The sequence below is a fragment of the Rhipicephalus sanguineus genome, chromosome 1, assembly GCF_013339695.2.
Source record: "Rhipicephalus sanguineus isolate Rsan-2018 chromosome 1, BIME_Rsan_1.4, whole genome shotgun sequence".
NCBI classification, from domain to species: Eukaryota; Metazoa; Arthropoda; class Arachnida; order Ixodida; family Ixodidae; genus Rhipicephalus; species Rhipicephalus sanguineus.
This window is the reverse complement of record NC_051176.1, coordinates 142913943-142936667: the sequence shown is the minus strand read 5'-3', so window position 1 is coordinate 142936667 and position 22725 is coordinate 142913943. Positions and strand designations below refer to the sequence as shown.

General features: G+C 46.8%; 1 protein-coding gene across 1 annotated transcript in view; it reads right to left on the bottom strand.

Annotated features, from left to right (window-relative positions):
* Positions 1-10714, bottom strand: part of LOC119379585 (LIM/homeobox protein Lhx3) — a 159700-nt gene extending 148986 nt beyond the window's left edge. Inside the window, exon 1 of the mRNA XM_049416824.1 lies at positions 10455-10714. Within this exon, the coding sequence (XP_049272781.1) occupies positions 10455-10536 (82 nt within the window). The 5' untranslated portion in view covers positions 10537-10714. The remainder of the gene's footprint in view (positions 1-10454) is intronic.
* Between the last annotated feature and the right edge of the window lie 12011 nt (positions 10715-22725).

Genomic DNA, 22725 nt, shown 5'->3' with positions numbered 1-22725 from the left:
AAAGCGCCGTCAATATCGTATGTCACGTTTTATGCCATAGGGATGCTAATGTGGCCTCTCTCTTTGTTCTTCTTGTGAGTTCACTTATCGCTGAATTGAATATCACCTTAAAATTATACAGAAAGCCCGCGAAAATATCGCTAAATTTTGAAGTTGATATTTAAGGTAATCGGAATGTACCGCATGATGGTTCAAGGCGTTAATTCATGCTTGCCGGCTCCAATAGGCTTTCTCGTTTCTATGAACCGGTCAGACGACCCATGTTAGTTAACAGCGTTATCGGTTATCGTAACGCAGCCTCTCTACTGAGCAAATAAGCAGCATACCATTCCTAAGTAGCAGCGCAGCGAATGAAGTATTTTATAAATAGGGTTCGGCTGTCGGCTTTCATGCCGAAGAACTCACGTGGGGTTTATGTTTCCGTGTGCTAAACACCGCTTGTGAGTATCCTATTTTTAAACACAGAGATTGTTAAAGGGACACTAAAGGCAAATATTAAGTCGACGTTGATTGTTGATATAGCGTTCCAGAAACCTCGTAGTGCTTGTTTCGTGCCAAGGAAATGCTTATTTCGAAAGAAAATCACGTTTGAGTGGTCCGCACGGCAGTGGCGTAGGCAGAAATTTTTTTCCGGGTGGGGGGGGGGGGGGGGGGGGGGGGGGGGCACGCCCTTTATCCTATGTGGGGTCCGGGCAGGCGTGTGTGATCGAGTGTCATTTTGTGCTCTTTTTACTATGGCAGAAACAATTTCCGGGGGGGGGGGGGTCACGGGCCCAGTGTGCCCCCGCCCCCTGGCTACGCCGCTGCCGCACGGTGTTAGCGCACTTCAAGTGACCCGCCTGAGCGGGCCTTCTGACGTAGCAGTTGCCGTGCCCAACGTTGCCCGCCTTCAGTGCCCGGCCACCGACGTTACGGTTTCTTGCGAAACATCGGCCATCAACCTTAACAAGACGCAGCCACGGGCCACTCCAAAACTGTAACCGAGCTTAACTTGGCCAGAAGCAATTGAATATCAACAGTGCGAAAATAGCGAGAGCCAAGCACACGCAGCAGTACACGATACCGAAACTACCACTGAGACACGCAGCTCGGCGAAAACGGAACTCTTGAACCACTCGCGCCGTTCCCTATGGTAACGCCAAATATTCCTTTTTCCATGAATCAAACAGAAAACGAAGAAACAGCATTTTATTACGTCTTGTGATGCACGGAAGGTTCTTTTTTTATCGCAACTAGTTTGATTAGTAGTGGTTAATTGTACTCGGGACTCTTTGACGTCATCGGGTCCATTTCCAAAATGTCCCACTCATGGCGCACATCGAGTCCTACATTTACCTTAACTTATGGATTAGTAGAGCATGGCTGTTGATAATATTGACGTTTTAAACGTTTTCACAAATTGACATTTCACTCTGACATAAATTTTTATTCGCCTTTAGAGTCCCTTTAAATTAGGAGGCGGAAGCAGCTTGGGTTACAGCGAAACCCAAGCAGACTTTTGGTTTCTATGTACACAAATCGCTTGTCGAGAGTTTTAGATATAGGAATGCAGGTGGCTTGTATGCACCAATACCGCGAGTCTCTTGGAATGGGACTGCGCAATACAAACCTTTTGAGTCGCCCCGCCACTATGGTCTAGTGGTTATGGCGCTCGACTGCTGACCCGAAGGTCGCGGGATCGAATCCCGGCCGCGGCGGCTGCATTTTCGATGGAGGCGAAAATATTTGAGGCCCGTGTAGATTTAGGTGCACGTTAAAGAACCCCAGGTGGTCGAAATTTCCGAAGCCATCCACTACGGCGTCTCTCATAACGATATCGTGGTTTTGGGACCTTAAACCCCAGATATTATTATTTGTTCTCTGATTGTGTCTAAGTTGTGTATGACATGTTATTACAGTTTTTATTTTATGTTATTTTTTTTTGCCAGACTGTATTTCGGAGCAAAAGCCTCCGTCAGGCTATGTAGCCTTTTGCTTTTGCTTCGTTTTTTTTCTGTTGTACGTACAGAAAAATAAATCAAATCTCAAATCTCAAGCCTCTTGAGTCACCCTAATCTAAGATTGTTGATGATCTCCAAGTCGGTGTCCGTGTATGTGACATTCATGGCTCATGGCAATAACTTGTACAGCGGTGCGCAAGCGCACCGTAAATGTAAGCCACTGATACAAAAAAACAAACGCCTGCATTTGCCCACTAAATAAAGACAAAAGCAGCGCCCAAACTCATTCGACGGGACAACCAAACTAGAAGAAACATGCAACTAAGCGCAGTCGCTACCGCAAGTAAGAAGCCGCTGGTTGAGAGCAGCGCCTCGGAGAGGAAACAAATAAAATGAGAAACGACTGGGAAAGTCGAGGGAGAACAAGAAATAAGTATTGTAAAGTAGGAAAAAGAAAATGAACGTGAAACAAGGGATGACCAAAACAGCTCTCACCCGTTCACCTTCATGAATAATTCATGGCGCACGCGCAGAGCGCTCCACCCGCGCGCTGCAGCGCACATCTCTAAGCAAATAGCGCGGCGGCAGCGCGGCGCCGGGTGCGTGCAACCCACATCCTCGTGAAACTTCAAAGTGCTCGCCAGATCGCCAGATCGCGCGAGCCCCCACCAGGGCGCGAATACGATAAAAAACAATGAGAGGTGAGGCCAAGAAAGCAGCGATGGGGCGCACGCGGGGCAAAACGGAACGAAAGGCGACCCGGTTGTAGCCCCGCTATCCATCGAGCATTCGTCTTGGCACAAGACCTCCGCCCTTTCCTATTCCTCTTAGTTCGTCTCGCCTCTTTGGTTTTTTTTTTTTCTTTCCGCATGCTCAGGCGCTTGAGTATCGTCTTCGGCGCGTCTCGCGCCACTCGTCTCCTTCTCGCGTTATGCAGGGGCATCCAACCCCAAATGCCATCCAGTTCACCGCATTTCTTTTTGTCCTTTTTTTGTCTTCGTTTTCTTGTTTATTTACCGCCAAGCAGCGAGAGGAAATAGAGGTGCACCTCCTTTTCGGTGCCGACATCGTCTCGGCGCGGCCGCCAAACGGCGTGGCCAAGAGAGTGAGGTTACAGCGTCAGCGAGGCGGAGAAGCGGCCATTGGGAGGGCGCTTCGATGAAAAGGCCAAACACCGCCAGCTCGGCGCTTGCCATTGCTGCCAAGTGGGCCGCGCTCAGCACGTATGCTATATACATACGCACGCTTTGCCCTGAATAATACAGTCGAATCGTCTGCGTGCGCGCATTGTCTGCCTGTCGAGAGGGCTGTGCGCTGTAGCTACGTTCGACGTCGTGTTTTCTTTTTATTGCTTTTGTATACGCTTTGCCAACACCCCTCCCACTCTCCTTCTTGAAGGGCCTCGAAGTTCGGGAAGAAGTGTGTATAGAGAAGAGATGCATCACATTCTGTGGGAGGCGAGTGATGCCTTCTGAAACCTACTTCGACGTTCACTGCATGAAAACGGAGGATGCTTGTTCATTAAACTTAAAGGAAAAGAAACAATTTTCTGTGCTTCCCAGGATACGAGATAGCCTCGAGAAGAGGCTGCCCGTATAGCAGTTTTTCGCACGTGCGTCGAATATTTCCCTGTCTGAGACTCAAGCGCCCGAACCGGGGAGCATAACAATGAATTCCAAATTGTAAGCACGGCCTCTCCTCGCTTGGTGCCTTGGGAACTGTCGAGCTCGAAACAAAAATTGCCACATGCAGGCCGAGCCAAGGACTAGCTGTGATGGCAGCGCTTTATCCATGTATGCAGCGTGCGCGAGCATAAAACAACTTGCCGTTGCGACATCTAACCTTCCGTCAGGCTTTACGAGCAGATTCGGATGAGATGAAATTATACTGACAACGTGCAGAAGTGGTGTAGAGCGGTACCGAGTGTCTATTTTTACCTGAAAAATGTCCGAAGCACGAGCTTGAGACCGTAGCATCGCCTTTGAAAATGTATGGCACGCTCCCACCCACGACGTCACTCGAGTCAGACTGGCCCCATCCGCAGTATCATTGACAAGGGCGCTGTTTATGGTAAATTTCGTCTGAGAGGAACGTGCCACACACCTTCCTTCCTTCCTCGCACTGGAGAAAGTTTCTCTGCTGCGACTTTTGAAGCTAGTGGAGCCAACTTGTGCGCTGCCCCACAAATGCAGTCATATACATACGCACCCTCTCACGAAAACACGATACGGTGCTCAATAAGCTGTAGCGTTTGTTACATGCCGATGTTTTCCTGGTCTGAATATTTTAAGTAATTCTGAGAAAACAGCAGTTATTTGTAACTATATTTCAATGATAAATTTAATTTATATCTATAAAGAGTACAAGGCCAATTCACCTGCAAACGCAAGGTTGTAATGTTCCCTGCAAACTTGCAGAGGATGTGTAAGAAACAAGGTGTATTGAAGAGCAAGCAGCGCTGAATTCTCACCACTTTGGTGAAAGATTTAGATTATGGACTAGAGGAGGTGATAGAAAGATGGCTAAATTAACGTTAAAAATGTCAGATTTGCAAACGGCCTGGCGTACCGAATGGCGGGAAAAATGAATGAAAAACGAGCCGCCACACAGTCGTCCAACACATGCTCAGAACAGACGCAAAGACAGACACATACACTGGCCTGTTTGCGAAGCCTTATTATGTACTCTTGCTCTAAATAAGTTTGTAATAGTTTGTAAGCTTTGTTGCGCTCAACACGCATGCGCGGCGTTCAACCGCTGGCTTATAGCATGCCCTGCAGCGTCGCAGCGCCGAGTCGCACAGAGAACGCCCATCGCTCTGCGACCTACACCACGTGAGCAATGAATTTAATAAAATACTGCAGCCTACTCTGGTTTATATTTCTCGGGTACAAATGTAATAAAATAAGTTAATTAACGCATTTACCGTAGATACGAACTACTCAGGAGCAAAACGTGGCCGATGGAGTCGTGAGTCAATACCAGAGTTTTTCTTTTTCTGAGGAGGTGTTATCGAGGTGAAAAAAAAGTCACGCCATATCCACGAAGTGAATGATGATTGAGGAGCTGGCTCGGAAAAGATCGGGAAAGCCCGTGAATCTTCTGTACAAGTCCTCTACCATCATATGAAGACGTGACACACGTTGTTATATATACATATGTACACAATGTTTTATTAATTTACAATTTTCACGAACTATATACACATTTTACAATTATATACACATTGATGAAGTATGTGTACAAGAAATATCTAAGAGCGTCTGATTCTCCATTGTCGACACTTGCAGACGCAACGCTCCTAATGTTCTTTCAATTTGAAAACTGCCCTCGAGACGTGCACGACAGTGGCCCTAAAAATAGCTGTCCGACGCTCGCCTGGCTGTCGACCGCGTTGCCCGCTCGCCCTGTGAGAATTAACGGCCAGGCTAGAGGGAAGACACGACGCGCGTAGCGTTCCTCTTCGCGTTCCACGATGCTTTGAATGAATGGATGCAGGTTACAGCGTGGGATTTCGCCCCAGCTTAAGAACCTGGCGAGCCACTCCTAAGATATGAATTACCCCAGCATCTTGTAGTAATCGAAGTAAAGTTCACATGATCGCTATTTTTGAAGACCAACTTAAAGCGCCAATGACGGCACATCCATCCATCGGCATGGATGGTTTATGATCTGCGCAAAAATGTCTACATAGTGTAGCAAGACGTGCCAGATGTGTCCAGTGGTGCTTGCGATGATGGTTGGGCATCATTCTGCCTAAATTTTATAAAAAAATCTCAGGGAATAAGCATTTTATATGGTAATTTAACGCAAAGTATTCGAAAACATTCGTTTGGTTTTGCCTCTTTCTCTTTCACACGCGAGAATGCTTTCATATCGCGGTGTGGTTATGTTTACGCTAATAATAACAATGCCTGAAATAGAAGTGCTTGTGGCATTGAACCATGCGCACTAAAAGCATTATTGCGGTCAAGCGCACGCAAGCAGCATCCTATCTTTTGCTTATACCAAATTTTTAGTTAAATTCGCCAGCGGCTTCCGCAAGACAAATTTAGCACAGAAATGACGTTTCACTTTCAGAGGACCTAATTTCGTGACATGGATAGTCTTTAACATCGGTCAACAATGGAGCACGTGCTTTTTAAGCTTTCTAGGGCTCTCCAAAGATTTCGGGACTCTGTTAGGCTTCTACAGTTAGATACCTGTTAGATTGATTTATTATTACTGTCTTATATGCATATCAGAGTTCTTTCTTTCTTTCTTTTTTTTTGGGGGGGGGGGGTGAAACAGATATATGAGAAGCCCCCCGTGGTAGATAGCACAAGTTTGTTACATGAGCTAACCTGAAAAGGTATAAATTACTTGTGCAAAAAGCTGCGGTATGATGTTAGAAATTAGTAAGTTTCACTGACTAACTAACCTTGTATTAGGAAATGTACTTTGTGTTTGCTCACTTTAGGTGCAGAATTAGAAAGAAAGGGAGAGAGCGGTGAAAAGGAAAGGCAGGAAGGTTAACCTTAGACGCAAGTAGCTAATTGCTGAATGGATGTCTGCCCCTAATTAAGCCAAGCTTCTATAAACAGTCCCTAAAATTCCGTAACTGAATGTATTTACGAAGGTTATTAAAAAAGTAAAGGCCATTTGGTCCCTCAAAAATAAATATCATTTTTATTAGCTAGTTTAGTTTAGCACAAAACTACTTAATTTTTCTTCATAATCACCGTTAAATTCTAAGTACTTTTCGTACCGCTGAAGCAGTTTCTTTAGTCCCTCTACATAGACGTTCGCCGCCTCGGAATGCTTTGCTGTTTGAGTAGGTCGGTTATCATTTTTAGTGCCCACCTTGCACACACTCTGTGATACCTGATCTTTTCAGTTGCAGTCGTGCAAATTCTAGTGCGGCTGACAAGAGCAAATTCATCCCACAGACGACTAACTGTCAGTCGTCGATGTAATCGCAATTACCGGGTACACTTGCTGAACAGTTTCATTGGTCTGGATTCTGGCCCTTCCACTCCGCTCCTCGTCGTGCACATTTGTGCGGTCAACAGTGAAGTCTCAACAGCATTTTATGAACTTTCCTTCACTCATCACTTCATGTCCATAAGCTAGGCACAACTCCGCACAAATTTCAGAAGCTGACGATCCATTTGCAAGGAAAAATCGAATTACAGCTCGCACTTCAGAACAGGTGCGAGCAACGATTTTCACAGATATTGCCATTTGCATTCCCCGACAAGCAGGCGACTATTGTGACAGAACAATAACTTCAGTACCTTCGCGAAGAATTAAAAGATGGTGCTACGCAAATAAATCTTCATTCTGGCGTGTAAATATTTAAACATTAGCAAACGGCCTTTACTTTATGAATAGCCCTCGTATGTACTAGTTAATAGTGATGAATAGTATGAAAAAAAAACAAGGTTGTGCACACTTGTTCATACGTGCTTGCAATAAGTATGTCGGCTCTACCCTGGATGTGTTACGCGTGTGTTAACTCGCGTGGGCATGCAGGTGCAATGTGAACCCCCTCACTTCTACACACACTGTATCACGACGCCTCTGTCGTTTATTATCGCATCCTTCGCGTACCAGGACGTCAGTTGACGTCACGCGATAACATGTTTTTCATTATCTGTGTACATTTAAATGCAGTAATTTCTGCATTCTTCCAAGTCAAAGTACAAGCTATCGGATCAATACAGAAACGTGGTTCTAATTAACTGCGACTGGGCAAATCTAGAACAAAAATTTGATCAGCACGTTTACTGACAACACGAAAATGCTTTCAGAAATGTTCGACCTCTCAATCAATAGTTACACTGTTTGCGGGCTGGAGGTAACATAAACAAGATCTAGTATAAGCGACAGCAATCCGTCTCGACCGTTATAGCAGGAATGGTTAAAAACCACAGATACAGTTAACAGAATTTACTATAACTGGAAGTGTGGAGGCAAAACCCAAAGACAAGGAGACGTAACGGGGCAGCACAGCGCGCTCCGGTGTTGTAGTGCCCCGATTCCTCTATTTTGCCTTCGGTTAATGCCCTCCATTTTACAGCGACCGAGCAATAAGAGACCCAAACACCCTAGCGTTAACGAGATTAAACCTTGAGACACGCTGCAAGTGTTACGCAGTCGCCTGGAAACGCGCCAAACAGCCAAGATGAAAGCAATCAACGCACCAAACAGCGTAGATTTAAAGAATCACCCCTACACAACTCAGCACCATTACACTTAGTTGGCACTTACAACCGAAGTTGGCTGCACTTATCAGCAAGTAACTCGGTGGCGGTGAAGTTGCTCAAAATCATCTCGGCACAAATACGACAGCAGATATTCTACCCAAGTGTCGCCCGTGAAATAGAATGACGCTTACGCTCGCATAAAGCAGTATACGCTTTATGAGTATCAATCACTTAGGTATGTATCCATCGTGGAAAAAGTTGGGGTGCCCAGGCACGGACACGAGACAAGACAAACAGACAACACAAACGCCGCACGTGTGTATACAGCGACCTTCTTCATTTAATATGCACAAACACGACCGTCGTGCTTCGATGCAGTTGTCATGGTGTGTATCGTGCAGAACGATTAAATTCTATATTTATGAAGACCACTTTACTGGGTGAATTAGGTGTCACAAAATGAAACAAAACATTGAATCTTGGATGGCTGGTGATTGATGGCGCTTGAGATTTTACGTTCCTCAACGCTCGTGTCAGTTTACATGGAATCATGACGTGGGATTCACGAAAATCTTGAGATTTTACGTTCCTCAACGCTCGTGTCAGTTTACATGGAATCATGACGTGGGATTCACGAAAATGCATCAAGCTGAACGTTATGCAGTAATAGCAGATGCTAGCCTTTCTTAACGCCTATAGCGCGCTACTCTATTTAGTTGTTCGCGAAAAATTGAAACAAGGGCTTTGCCGTGTACTTTCGCTATCTATTTCGCGGTTTCATCAGCGCTGTATAACAGGTGGGATAATGCTGCTACGAGGTAGAGTTATCCTCTCGTCTGCGCACTGCGAGAATGGCAGAAGAATAATGCTGTTACGGCCAAGTTGGTAATTCGCGGCTGCAGACGTAATGCCAATCCCTTTTGTAACGATAGCAAGTTCGAAAGATATTATATTGGGCTTTTCTGATAGCTGGCAGGAATTGATCTCACGGTACATTAGGAAAAATAGTAGCGTACCTCATTTAGGGGATATCCCAATAAGATGTTCGACATAGTCCCTAAAAAATCGCCAGTAATACCTCGTCAAAAAATGAACTGATGGAAAGCGTGACGTTGCGTCTCTGTCTGCTTGAAGGCATGTCGTTTAACTTATTCTGTCGCGTTATCTCAACAACTGCATCCGGGAAAGTTGCTACATTTCACTTGGAACTTTCTTATCAATGTAAGCCATGGTTTTCTGGAATTACCTTTCATCAAACACCAAAAGGAAGGGGCCGATTTAGCGCAGCCTTCCAACGGGATGTGACTGTCATCACGACCACTTTGCAGTGCCTCTTGTTTAATTTCAGTAGGCTCCTTCGTGCGGCCTTCAGCCAGCCGCTGTTTTACGCGTTAATAAGATGGCGTTGACAGCATTGTGGTTACAGCAAAACCGAGCGCAGCTTAGGTGAAGCATTCGGCCGTTGAATGCAGGAGCACTTACCTCCTTCGTGCTGTTCCCTCTAGAAAAGCCGCTGAAGACAAAGCGGCTTTCATGATGATGCGCGTTTAGGAGCGCTCTGCTCGGTGCCCCGGCAGCCACATATGCCGACCCCGCGGCAAATCGCTGTTCTTTTCTTCAAAAGCTTTCTCTTTCCCTGTCCATCCTTTTCCCCCTTTCAGCAAAAGCCCGGATCTGCGGCTTCGCCCTACAAAGGCCCTTCGTCTAGCGTCCAGATTTTGTCATAACTAAATTTACATCCGGTAAATTTTGCTCCGTTCTCTCGCAATTACTTTTGCGCGAAAGCGACTGGCCACGACAGTAGGAGCCTCGTTTCGCTAATTTAATAAGTCAAACGAAGAACGATAATCCTTTCTCCCGTTGCGCGCCGCTTTTCTGGCAAGGGTGTCCTAACTACTCCCTCCGTCCTCGCCTCCTCCTCGCCTGCCCTCACCTTTGCTCTTTCGCGCACCCTTCGCCTCATTATGACTTGGCTGTCCGGTTTTTCCCGCTGCAAAACATTTACCAGCTTTCACAACATTGCGATGACCGCGTGTGCATCATCCACTACGTCGTAGTCAAAGTGTGACATTCAGCCATTCTAAATGATACTGTCAACGAACAACAGCTTGACTCGTGATGGGGAGTCAAAGCTGGGAGCTAGATTTCTGCGTAGAGGTGGCAGTGCGCCAGAGTTGTCCCGTAGTTCGCGTTTTCGAAGCCAACGGCAGCCAATTAGGAGCCCAGTGCCAGGAAAAGTAGCAGCAGGTTATTCACGTGTCACCGTTGGCCACGAAGTCGCGAGGCAAAGGGTCAAGACGGGACGAGAAGAGCAAGATGTGCTGACCTTCGAGTGCCTTGTTCCGCGAGAGCAGGGCCAGAAGCATGTCCCGGTTGTGGTCGGCGGTCACCATGCTCGTGGCGCTCATGCTGGCTGGGGGCAGCCGCCGAGTTCGGACGTGTCGCCGGCGGCCGTAGGGAGCGCGCGAGAGCGCGCCCGCTTTTTTTAATTTGGCTAAGTGCGCCGACCGGCCTCTCCGCGCCAATAAAAAGCCCGCCAAATGGCCGCAAAGAGTCGACACGGAGGGGAATCCGCCCGTCTGCTGCTGCCAGGCGACGCAGACAGCTCGCGGCGCTGCTGCTGGCGTGCGCGCGAGCCGGCACGGTCGCAGCGGCAGCCCTGTGCACTCGCCCTCCGCCAGCCCTCTCCCTACGCTCTCCTCATTCGGGAAGGCAGCCTTGCCTTCCTCCCTGCAGCTCGAATTCCCGGCATTCCCCTGCCGTCCACGGTTCGAAAAAGAGGCAACGCAACGAGCCGACTTCCTCGCCGCGGTTATGGAAAGGGGAGAGAATAGGACCTGCTCGATCGGCTAAAGGGAGGGTGCGAAAAAAGACGCAAAGCGAGGGCGGAGCCTGCCGGCGACGGAGTGAGCGCTTGGGGAGCCCGGGCCGACCAATGGGCGGCCGGAGCCCAGCGAGGAGTGGCGGCTCGGGTTCTAACTCTCCGTGGCTCGGTGAGAAAGGAGGGAGGCGAAGGAGGGGGAGCAGCGTTTACCCCGGCGCTCGGGTGGAGGGAAGGACGACGCGCCGGGAATCGACGATGCAGCTCGGCCGTGCGTCGGCGGCGTACGTCTGTTGTCGGAGCTCCTTCCTGGTCTCTCACTCGCCGGATCTTTTGATTCGGGCTCAACCTCCGACAGTAATTCCCCGTGCGTTTTCGCTCGCTGGCCCGCTTTTTGCCTTGCCCGGCGGTGCTTTCATCTGGGGTTCATTTTATTGTCTCCCGCTATTTCGCTTCAAGGGTTCGCCAAGTCGCTCGCTTGGTCGGGCCGGCAGCTCTTTCTACGTGTGATTACAGGCCGAGATTGGTGCTTCCGCTTCGAGCGACGCGAAAGAAGCCGAACCCGCCCTCCCACGCACGCTCTGCGATTCTTGCTTTTCTTTTCCCCTGCCGGCGCTCTGAATACGCGACTCAGACAGGGATCAGCGATATCAAACTTATAGCTGGCCTTTCCAGGTGAGACGAGTAAACACGCGACCGGGTGATCTCTTTCAGATGTAGAAAGGTGAATCGAAGCCAGGTCAAGTTAGCGTACGTAACCTCTTCTCAGTAACGCTGTTTTATTGATGAGTTAGAGGACAAAGTTAGAAAACAAAGGTTTATGGAACTAACCTAATAAGGAGCTCTGTGCTTCGTGGTTTTCGCATTTGACGAGGGGTTTGGAAACCAGGCTCGCGACTTCACTCTTTTTTCATTTGAGTGCGCGTCCTTGCTTGCGAGCTTCATTTCCGTCACGGTGTCCCCAAATGGAGGCACAACTTATTTTATTACTACTCCAACCAAGGATGAAGGGATAACAATGCTGCACGTGGCGCTGAATGTAAATGTAATCTTCTCCTAACTGTAAACAATACCACATGTCACTGTGTTAATGTTGTTCACGAAAAATAATGGTATTTGAAGAACTGCACTACCAGGTATGACGAGAAGTTCAAGAAGTTGCTGTGTATCACTGATGTTAATTAGTGTTCTTCCATGCATCCGAAGGCCCTCCAATGCTTGCTTTAGAGTGCATTTACTACTAGTAAACTTTCTTAGCTCTGTTCGTGATGTAATGCTTTATATGTAAGTATAGTAAAATGCCACTTGAACGAATGTCAGTTAAACGAACTATTCAGTTGTAGGAACTTTTTTTTTTAAGTCCCCCGCCGAAGCGCCGTTGGAGCGAATGCGAAGCTTTTCAGTTTAATGAAATTTGTTTAACGAAATTTAACGAAAATTTGTTCAACCAACGTATTTTGCGACACCATTCATTGCCTCTCACGTCAAATTGATCAGAAATTATCTGAAGGGCTGGGTATACAGACAGCGCTTTGCGTTTTGAGGACTATGTCACCTGTGACTCCCGTGTTGACACACGCACCGCTCTGTCTGCAGAAGGGATTGTAGCGAGCGTCTTTCCTCGGGAAGAAGAAAAGGCGAAGAAATAAGTAACGCTTGTATAGAAAGCACCAAGAATTTAGGCTAAAGAAGCACTGATGTACTTGGAAAAATTACGCCATCTCCCGCTAAAGGGGACCATGAGGCGATGCGAAGCCGGAGCACTTACACGATCGCGTTCCGTTGGCGTTCGTTGGGCATGCTACCGACCTCGTGTCGTGTCTTCCATCTAGCCTGGCCGTTAATTCTCACAGGGCGAGCGGGGAACGCGGTCGACAGGCGGGCGAGAGGGGGGGGGGAACGTAGGAGAGGAGAGAGAAGGGGAGGGGACGCGCATGCACTCGAGCTCATCGCAGCGTTGTGCAGGAGAGAATTTCGGCATGTCTAGCCCGCGTTTCAGAGGAAGCACTTGGAAAGGGGGATGGGAGAGGGAAAGTGGAGAGGGGAAAGAGAGAGGGTGAGTGGAGAGGGGTAGAGGGGAAGGGGAATGGTGAGGGGAAGTGGAGAGGAGGTATGTGGAGAGGGTATGCGCATGCGCAGTGAGGGTGGTCACGCCGCACACCACCACCACCGCCGGATTGAGCTCGACCTTAAGATACTTCGCATCTAAAAAGTGAAGTCCATCGCTGCACAGCAGAGTGTTATGCCGGAGAAGGTTCATGAGAGCTTGGACACAGTGACTCAGTTCACGCCCACCGCAGTCCTTATGCACAAGTGCAGCAAAAGATTACTACATTTTTGCTAAATAAGCAGAAACATGCTAAATAAGCAGAAATTCACATTCAAATAAGCAGCATTGCAATTAAAAAGGGGTCACATTTCTTATCAACAACTGATGTTTTTCTTTAGCTCCTTATAACAAGTTGGAACATAGCTATTTCAGTTCAGCGAACTTTCACTTTAACGAACACTCTCCTGGGGTCCCTTTAAGTTCATTCAAGTTTAACTGTATACAATGTGCAGTTAATTTTACGCAATGGGTGACTGGTACGCAGATGCATTATCTCTTTCTACAAAGTTCGCTCTGTGTTTCATGAAACAAGTATAAAATTGGTGGCCTTAGAAACACTTTGGCATAGTGCATGGCTGACTGAGTTATGAAGCCAGTAGGAAAGCGTCTGCTTCAGTAAGTATGCTGTAGAAAAAAAAACCGGGAGCTAAGAGTATTTAACTAGTGCTGCGAGTTCCGTTTTGCACGTGAGAGCGAATGCATTCTGAATACAATGCCCAGGTAAGACCGGCCCCGACCTAATTTATCAAAATGCATCTTAATTCTTGTAAGTACCCACAAGTTTAATTCCTAAATCTGCTTTAGATTTAGGTGGGCCAAGCCGATGGCGAGCCAAAACTCTTCTCTTCCCTATTTTAACGCAATGAATTGCGTTGCGGGAACAAACTTTTTAATCCTTCGTTACACGCACGTCATCCTTTAATTTTTCTTGTATTTGAAGTAAAATATCTAACTCGACTTGAGGATAAACAGTGCTGAATCTTGTGTAAAGAGCATGCGGTAGTGGTTTTAATATAGATCAGGCTTTCCACTATGGTGTTACGCTTATCAATGCCGTAATCCTTTCGGCACTCGCGCGCTATACAACGGTTAGGGCATGACTGACGATGACGGTAGAGGCTTTGCAGTTGGCTAAGGACCACACCGCCATCAGCCACTTATTCCCTGCGTAGCGGCAGGCGCACTGATGCACGAACCAAGCTGCCACACGCACCAAAATAAAAAGAAGGAGGGGGGTTGTAGAGGAGTGCCATCAAGAGCACAAAAAGTCAAGAAGAGGCGCAGGTTCCCTGGTCGAGGTGCGGCCGGAATCGTCAGCGAACACAGTAAAGGCGGGGCTTTCAGATGGGGTGCGCTAGCAAGAACAAGGCGAAGGGATCCGGAAGAGGGTGCCTAGCGAGGGAGAGGCGTCATTGGGGAACAGAGAGGGCAGCAAAGGTCGACAGCCATCGTCTTCTCGAGAGCAGCACGTCTTTTCGCGCCTCTGGCTTGTCGCACAGAATAACAACGGTGCCAGGACATCGCCGAGGAATCGCCCAGGAAATATCCTTCAGATAGGCAGGCAGAGAAAGCTACGCACCTCCAAGAAAGGAGCTACGAGTGAAATTTACCTAAATAAAAGAATAAGTACATAGATTTGCTGAGCAAATGAAATAGACAATAACTTGGGGAGATTTAAACCTTCCTTCTTTTATGTGTGAACATGCGTCCATATGTGTTTGGGGAAGAGTTCGTGAGAGTTTAAAATTAATCGCATTTCTGAGTTTTACGTACCACAACCGCAGCATGGTTACGAGGCACGCCGTGGGAGGGGGGGGGGGCATTTTTGTCTATCTGGTGTTCCTAAGTTGCACCTTAATATATGTGCACAGGCGTTCTTGCGTTGCGATTCCGTCGAAATGCGGCCGCCGGTGCCGGGAGTCGAACACGCGGCCTTGCGCTTAGCATGGCTACGCCATGGCTGCTATGACACCCCGGCGGGTGTGTATGCGTTTGTGCGTGCGTATGTATATGCGTCCATGTGCACAAAGACTGATTTCGAAAATGCAAAGTGCATAAAATAAAAACGTGAATAACGGGTAAAACACAGTATTTTAAAGGCAAAAAAAATGGTGAAACTTGCACTAAGCCGCGCAAGGCTTGAAACCAGGGTGACGGAACAAAATGTTTTTCGTTTCGCTTTTAGTTTCGTTTCACCGCAAGAAGTTCCGTTTCGTTTCTCTTCCGGAACAAAAAAAAAAAAAACGTTCCGTAACGGTTCGTAACGGTTTTTTTTTTCTTTGTATAAAAAAAGAAAGTATGAAAAAGGTAAAGCAATCATTAAAAAAAACATTGGATTTGTGATGTAGTTACTTGCTCTCCTCTTAAAGGGACACTAAAGAGCAAAACGATTTTTCTCGCATTAGTAAAGTAGTCTTCCACGATACCAAAAACACCACGCTTGCTGCGAGAAGACGCTTAATAAGCGAGAAAACTCGCAAAAAGAAAATACAGGTGGCGACGCCACCTTGAAATTCCCGCACCATTTGCCGTGACGTCACGTATATTTGACGGCGCCTGCTTGGGCCCACGTAGTTCCGAACCGGTTAAATCGAAGTACATTGTCCTCTGAGGGCCAGAGACTTGACATAACGATTTTGTGGAAATTTCGTCGGGCCACTGGCGCCAAAATACGTTAAATGCTCTTTGAAATGTTTTACGTCACAAATTACAAAGTTCGGCGCGAAATTTAAAAATGAAACATTGAACTTGGTTTTCTCCTCTTAAACCTATGGTGGTGAAATAAACAACCCAAGAGTTCTCCGAGCACACTTTATCAATCTGAACCAATTCATTGTTTCTCTTTAGTGTCCCTTTAAGAAAGTGGGACAAGGATAAAGCACGTTCTTCAGAGGAGCGGAAGTCACTGTACCACGTATTCCTACCAACTAGCACAAACCAGTATTCATTTCAAAGTCATAGTACTTATTTTCTCACAAGAAAAATACGAATTTTTTTAGTTGGCTTAATTCATTGTGTCAAGGGAGTGAGCACGATCTCAAAAGCAGCACGTCATTGAGTGTACTCTCTGATGTGCGAGACCGCTGTTCTGATAAAAAGATCGCCAGGCCTGCGTGAAACACGCGGCAAGTCACAGCAAAAGCTAGAAGAGCGGACTTTGTAGAGCCCGTTGTTATCTCTTGGGGCAACTAATACAAGTAAACATGCAACGTACCCACTACGTCATAAATCGTCGCAATCTTTCTGAAGTAGCGAAGTTCCCACTATGCCATTTTTCTTCATTCTTCGGAGAATCGCGGTACCCGCTACACATCTGTAAGGCATTATCTGCACGTTGTGCTGTGGCTGATAATGAAGAATTATGGCTGAGCACTTTGCAGTGGGTGGGAAGGAGTGTTGCGGAGTGGGCGCCCCCATTCGATTCCAATTCCATTCCGAGGAATTAGAACTTGCCCCAATTCCATTCCTTTCAATTCCTCGGAATGAAAAAAACTTAGCCCATTGGCACTCAGGGAATGGCCTGGCAGTCCGATTTCATTCCTGTAATTCCTCAACGTAGGAAAGGCATCTTGATAGTTTTATCGAGTTAAGAACGAACGCCCCATAAAGTTGATGTCATCAAATGCATTAAGAACTGCTAAAGTACGCAAAACACGTTGCCAAGGTCGAGGAATAGTAGCTTGGTGACATATCTCGTGCAGTACAACCACCCTACTAATTCCCATAGGGGCAGTTCTCCCGCTACCGATAGTATTTGCGTGGTCAACATGTTTGAACGAATGGTGGTGTTTCAATATAGTTTAAGCTTAAATCTGTTAATGCTAAAATGACGACATAGCGTATTTTTATGCTGACAAAAGCGCCTTTGCACCGAAAACGGCACACTGGGCCGCACTGCCCGTCAGCACTCACGCTTGTCAAGCGCGCCTCGCAAGCATGGATGGGTTGAGGAGAACTTTCTGTGTTCGCCTGTGCGCAGGTATGCAATGTCTTCCTTGTCGCAAAGGGTATTTACGTGTGTCAGGTACTAAACTGCTCGTGAGATAAAGATCAGGCTGTGCATAGAGTATTCGCCACTTTCGGGTGGGGGTATCAATGGGAACCAACGCGCAGGGGTAATTTGTTTCTCCCTTCGGTATCTGCTGGGATAATGCATTTGTTTGTACACTAACTTATGCCTCCGTTTGTAGTAGGCGCGTTGCTTATAAATGTACCGCGCTTGTAATCAGCTAAGCCATTTTAAAAATACTGCTTTAGTATTAACTTGCGAGGCTCTGACTTACTAACGTTTGAAGCTTGAAAAACAGCACGTAGACGAAAACGTCCTCTATTTTCGGAAAAAGACGTAATTCCATTCCCATTCCATTCTTCCGAGCGTTGTCCCCATTTCATTGCGGGGTCGCGAAAATGTTGAAGATTCCGGAGTCATTCCAATTCCGGAGTGGTAAATCCGCAACACTGGTGGGAAGCATTAAACCACACACTCTTTGCGCTATTAGCATTGTGTGATGACTGGTTGTTATTTTACTCTTCTGCCACGCTATATTACATATGTTAACGCGATTCCTTGCCGGCGGCTCCGTTGCAGCGGTCACGCGCAACGGAGCACTTGCACTACAACTTGCACTACAACTGCACTTGCACTACAACTTGCACCGTCACGCGCGCCAGCAGGCTGACGCAGGCCAAAAAAGCCATCGTCGACTTATCGGCCTACCGCTGCAACGGAGCCGGCGAGTCGTGGCCGCAGCTGATTTCGTTCTCTCAAACCACGGCTGAGGGCAGCAGGGTTGCCAATGGTGGCTACTTTTCGCCAAATTGACGAATTTGAGGGGCCCGTGGCGACCTAAAATTATGAATGGCGACATGGCGAATTTTCGGCGATTTTCGGCTTAGGTCTCCACTGAGTTATACATCCTAAGCTCAGTGTCTTCGCAACGAATGACCGGCAACATTCACTCTATTTTTCTTGGTTTTAGACCTATAAGAGTAGAATGTGCACATTACGCGTCATTCCGTATGTCCGTCCTGTAACTCGTGTGTATCTCCTCAATTCATCTAGAGGCAGGAGGTACGGGAACGTCCCCCAGAGACATTCTAGCAAAATGTAAACCGCGAGGGGGCAGTGTTTGACTATAAGTTAATAGCTTTCGGCGCTTTAAGCTTCTCTAAAGTTTCGCTTTTTAAGCTTCTCTAAAGTTTCGCTTCTGAAGGGGCTAGGCGACGGGTTGGCCGCGTGTTCCGACCATTTGTTCCGCCAAAGCTCCAACTGTTCTGAATAGCTTGGCGACTTATTCACCGTTGCAGTACACCCAATTCAGCTGGTAAAGACTGTTTTGGAATAGCGAAGAGAGAAGGATACGCGGCTATTTGTGCAATAAAAAATATTTAATGAGGCATTTTCCACTGTTCTCGGTGAGCGTGTGCAATGACAACAATTGCTATACAACTTTTTACATTGCCTATCTGTTCATTAATAACGCATCGGATTGACGCGTGTAGATATAAGTGACTGTAAGAAAGGGTCGGTAGCGTCCGGTATCATATTAGTTCACACTGAAAAGGTGTAAGACTCGCAATGATCGGTTCCTGTAAGACTTCTGTCGTATTACCTTCAATAAACCTTTTATAATCCTTTTAATTCATATAAGGGTACGTAAAGCTGTCTACAAACAACGCTTTCAAGGTTTTCGCCCAAGGTTTACGACACTTTTACCTTTGAAACGAGCGGACAGGGATGGAAGGATATCATGAGCGTTTCATTCATCCACCCTTGCGCCACCACGCACATCTTGCGGCTAGTCGGAGAAGCAGCACCATGCACTCCCATGGTGAAGCGGGCGATACGACTGGCATTGAGAAACGTCAATATAACTTGAGGGTCTTGGATGGTATACTGTATTCTATGGGGCTACACGTGAGAGGAAATATTTATTACTAGGTATGACGCACATATCTAGAATGGCGACTTTTTTGGCAAGGTTTGTAAAAAAAAATGGCGACTTTTGGCGACTTTTTGCTCGTCATTTGGCGACATTTACTCGAAAGTGAGTGGCAACCCTGGAGGGCAGCTTTCTCGCGGCGGGCGAATGCACTAGTCACGTGGTTCTTCTTGTATTTCGCGGGCTTTCTTTGCAGCTTGGAATAAATGGTATAAGTGAAACTTTCTTTATCGCAAATAATGCAATTGGGGTTTCTGAAGACGCCCTCGAACTTTGCAAGGCGCATTTCTTGCCTACAGATTTAATGAAATAATCCTAATTAACAAATTAGTTAATTACCAAACAAAAAATTGTCTGTAGTGCGCAAGGTGACAGTTAGTAATTTGCAAGTGATTTCACTCGCCTGCCTCTGATATTGTATTTTTAAACCCTTGGCTAAAGATAGCTGGGACATCCGGTATATGGGCTGTTCAAATGAAAAGGTACGCAACGTCGTAACAGCATAACCGTTTACACAGATGCCTATGCCGCTATGGGAGAATGTATCGAGACATCTAGGGATGCAATTGGAGTCTCTGCCGTGGATCGGAGCATGCGGGGGCGCCCGCATGCGCAGTAGGTAGCAGAGCCTCTTATAAAGAGCGCCGTCCAATTGACGCGGCAGTGCGTGTGAGGACAGGATGGTGTTCACATTGCAAAATTCGGCGATTGAGGAGTAGCGGTGCGTTATCCGATTCCTGACAGCGGAAGGCGTTAAACCGGCCACCATTCATCGCCTGGGATTTCCACGTGTTCGGTACCCTGAAAAAACACCCACCTGAAAGGGAAGCGCTTCAACTAGGACGACGAAATGAAGGACTCTGTGAAGGAGTGGGTCTCGTCACGGCCACAGGAATTCTGGGAACAAGGAATCCTTCGGCTCGTTCATCAATGGGATCGTTGATCAGGCACATATGTATACCTTGAATAAAGTCTTCATTATACCCACAATGTCGTTTCGTACCTTTTCACTTGAACAACCCTTATAAAACATAAATATTTACAGCGAAGGCGCAATCGAACAAGTACATTTTTAATATCGAGAACAATCTTGGAGCGGATCTAAGATGCATGCTGCTTTCACTTCTCACGTAGGGGAGTTCGTCTAACTAGTAGGCGTCGAACTAATTCTTTAAGATGCTGCTCAAACAGGCGTCTTGTTGATGATTAGCTCAAGCCTTACGTCTCATAATGACTGCTGCTGAGGATTTAGAAAGGCTATGATTTTGCGGGTACACAACTGTGGGAAATGAGGCCCGTCATCTCGTCCTTCTGAAGCAGTCACTTCGATCGGTAAAGTAGCTTCTACGTGATGTAACTTCAGTGCACTAACCAAGGACTTTTCTTAAAGTTGCAGAAGGTAAGCATTACGTTTTTGTGTGCTGCGAGTGCCGCCTAAAAGACTGTTTCGGTGGCGGTTCACTGTTATACATTGACTACACATTAGGAATATGATTAGAACTGTGCTAAATTGCATCACACTGAGCATCACTCTTGAAAAAGACCGGTCCCCGGTCGAAACGTCGAATAAACGTAATTTTTTTTGTACGTGCGCCTGTATGCACTTCATAGTACTTATTAATCTCCGGATCCAAAGAACGTGAACTTATGCAGATATATATATATATATATATATATATATATATATATATATATATATATATATATATATATATATATATATATATATATATATATATATATATATATATAGCTTCCGTTTTTTAATACGATGACCAAAATTCAGCTCTCGTTCAGTGCTCATTTCAAACTCGTAGTTTGCCTTCATTATTCGCAGAACATATGTACACGGCAAGAATTGTTGTGTAAAGCGTTCACGGAGTCCGGGTCACTTGTGTTTGCTCCGTGTGGTTACTGCGAGCGGGTGATATTATTTCCTACCGGAACATGTCGATCACCGCTCCTTGTCGACATAAATGACGTGCCCTCTGCACAGACGCCACCTCTCCACCACCACCACTCAGAGAGGTACATTCCCCTCGGCTAAAGAAACGTCCCAGTGGGCAAACAATGAACAGCGGCAGTCAACAGAGAGATAAAGTCAGCTTGGTCAACCGACTCCGGCACTCGTTTAATTTAAGCTGAGCGCTCCCTATTTGCTGATGCCGTTTTGGATAACAGTATGGCCGAGAAATGAAAGCGGTTTGTACTTTCTTCACTGGAGATCGTTTTCGCTTATTGAATTAAGATCGTCCGGCGTTCTGTCTCTCGCTGGCCGAGGTTACTTTCAAGGGGACGCTTGTCTGTCTGCCATCGTTAAGAGGCGCAGGACGCAAGTATTTTGCTCCATCACTCGTAGCGTCCGCGTATAATATTGGGCCGCCGCATTAGAGGCTTCTGATATCAATTGAGAAAAATGCGGTGCACGTATCAGGACACTAGCGCATCCACGCACGCGCGCATAATGTATTTCGACTCCAACTTGAAGTCAGCCATCGTGGTTCCGTAGTGTATACTCACTGTTTGCATCAATGCAAGCATGCAGTTTAATTTACTAACGAAGACGTGTGGTGCGAAAAGGCGGCGCAACATTGGAAAGGAAATGGTTCCTAAAAATATAGCATACTTCAGTGATTCATTAGTACCTGAGCTAATTTACTGCCATAGCAAAGTTCTTTCACATTTAAGACAGTCAACGCGATTTGATTACCTTTTTTTTTTTCGCAGATGATTTATAAGATAAACAAGCCCTCATGCAAGCCCACCGGCGCAACGCCGACATCATTAAAAAACTGGAAGCGTGCGTCCAGCAGACGGTGCAACTCATTTTCATAATTGCCAACAGACGCTCTCGTATGAAAGTGGCCAACCTCATACGGCTGGTAGAAACCTTCGTGCTCAGCCGAATCACCATACTACCCCGTACGTCTGCCTCAAAACGGCTGAAAAAGGGAAAATAGAGGGAATTATCCGGCGAGCCTATAAGCAGACCCTTGGGCTTCCAATACGAACGGCGAACGCTAAACTGCTTGCCTTGGGCATACACGCCACCCTCGATGAACTTGTGGAAGCGTATGTGATCTCTCAGTACGAAAGACTAGCTCAGAGTCCCGCAGAGAGAAACATCCTTCAAGAACCTCGGCATCAACTACGGGGTGATACAGAAGTCGACATCCTTCACGTTCAGAGGCGCCATCTGTAAATAATCCTCTCCCTGAAAGCATGCATCCCGAATACCGCAAGGAAAGGAGATCTGAAAGGTCTGAAGCCTTACGTTAGAGAGAAAATAGAGAGAGAGAGAGAAGAAGAAGAAGAAGAAACGAGATGCTAGTATCCGGTATGCTCCGCTGCACTGGGGTGAAGGAATAGGGGACTGAAAGAGACGGAGTGGGAAAAAAATTAATAAGAACAAAAACACGGCAACACACACACGAGAGTTCCACTAAGTGTCGTTCAGACAGGCCAGTAGATCGCGGGAAGGCCAGTAGCGCGTGTACGGTTTTATTCTGCGATGCTACGTCTGGGCGATGGCGTAATATTCTTTCCTCTGACAGAGGCTGGACATCTAACTTGTTGAGTGCATTACAAAGCGATTGTATTTGTGCGCTGTACTCCGGGCGGTCGCACAGAGCATGTCGAATCGCTTCTTCATCTCCGCAGTGTACGCGGGTGGCGGTGTCGGCCATCCCTATGCGGAACGCATACGCACGGGTAAACGCAACAC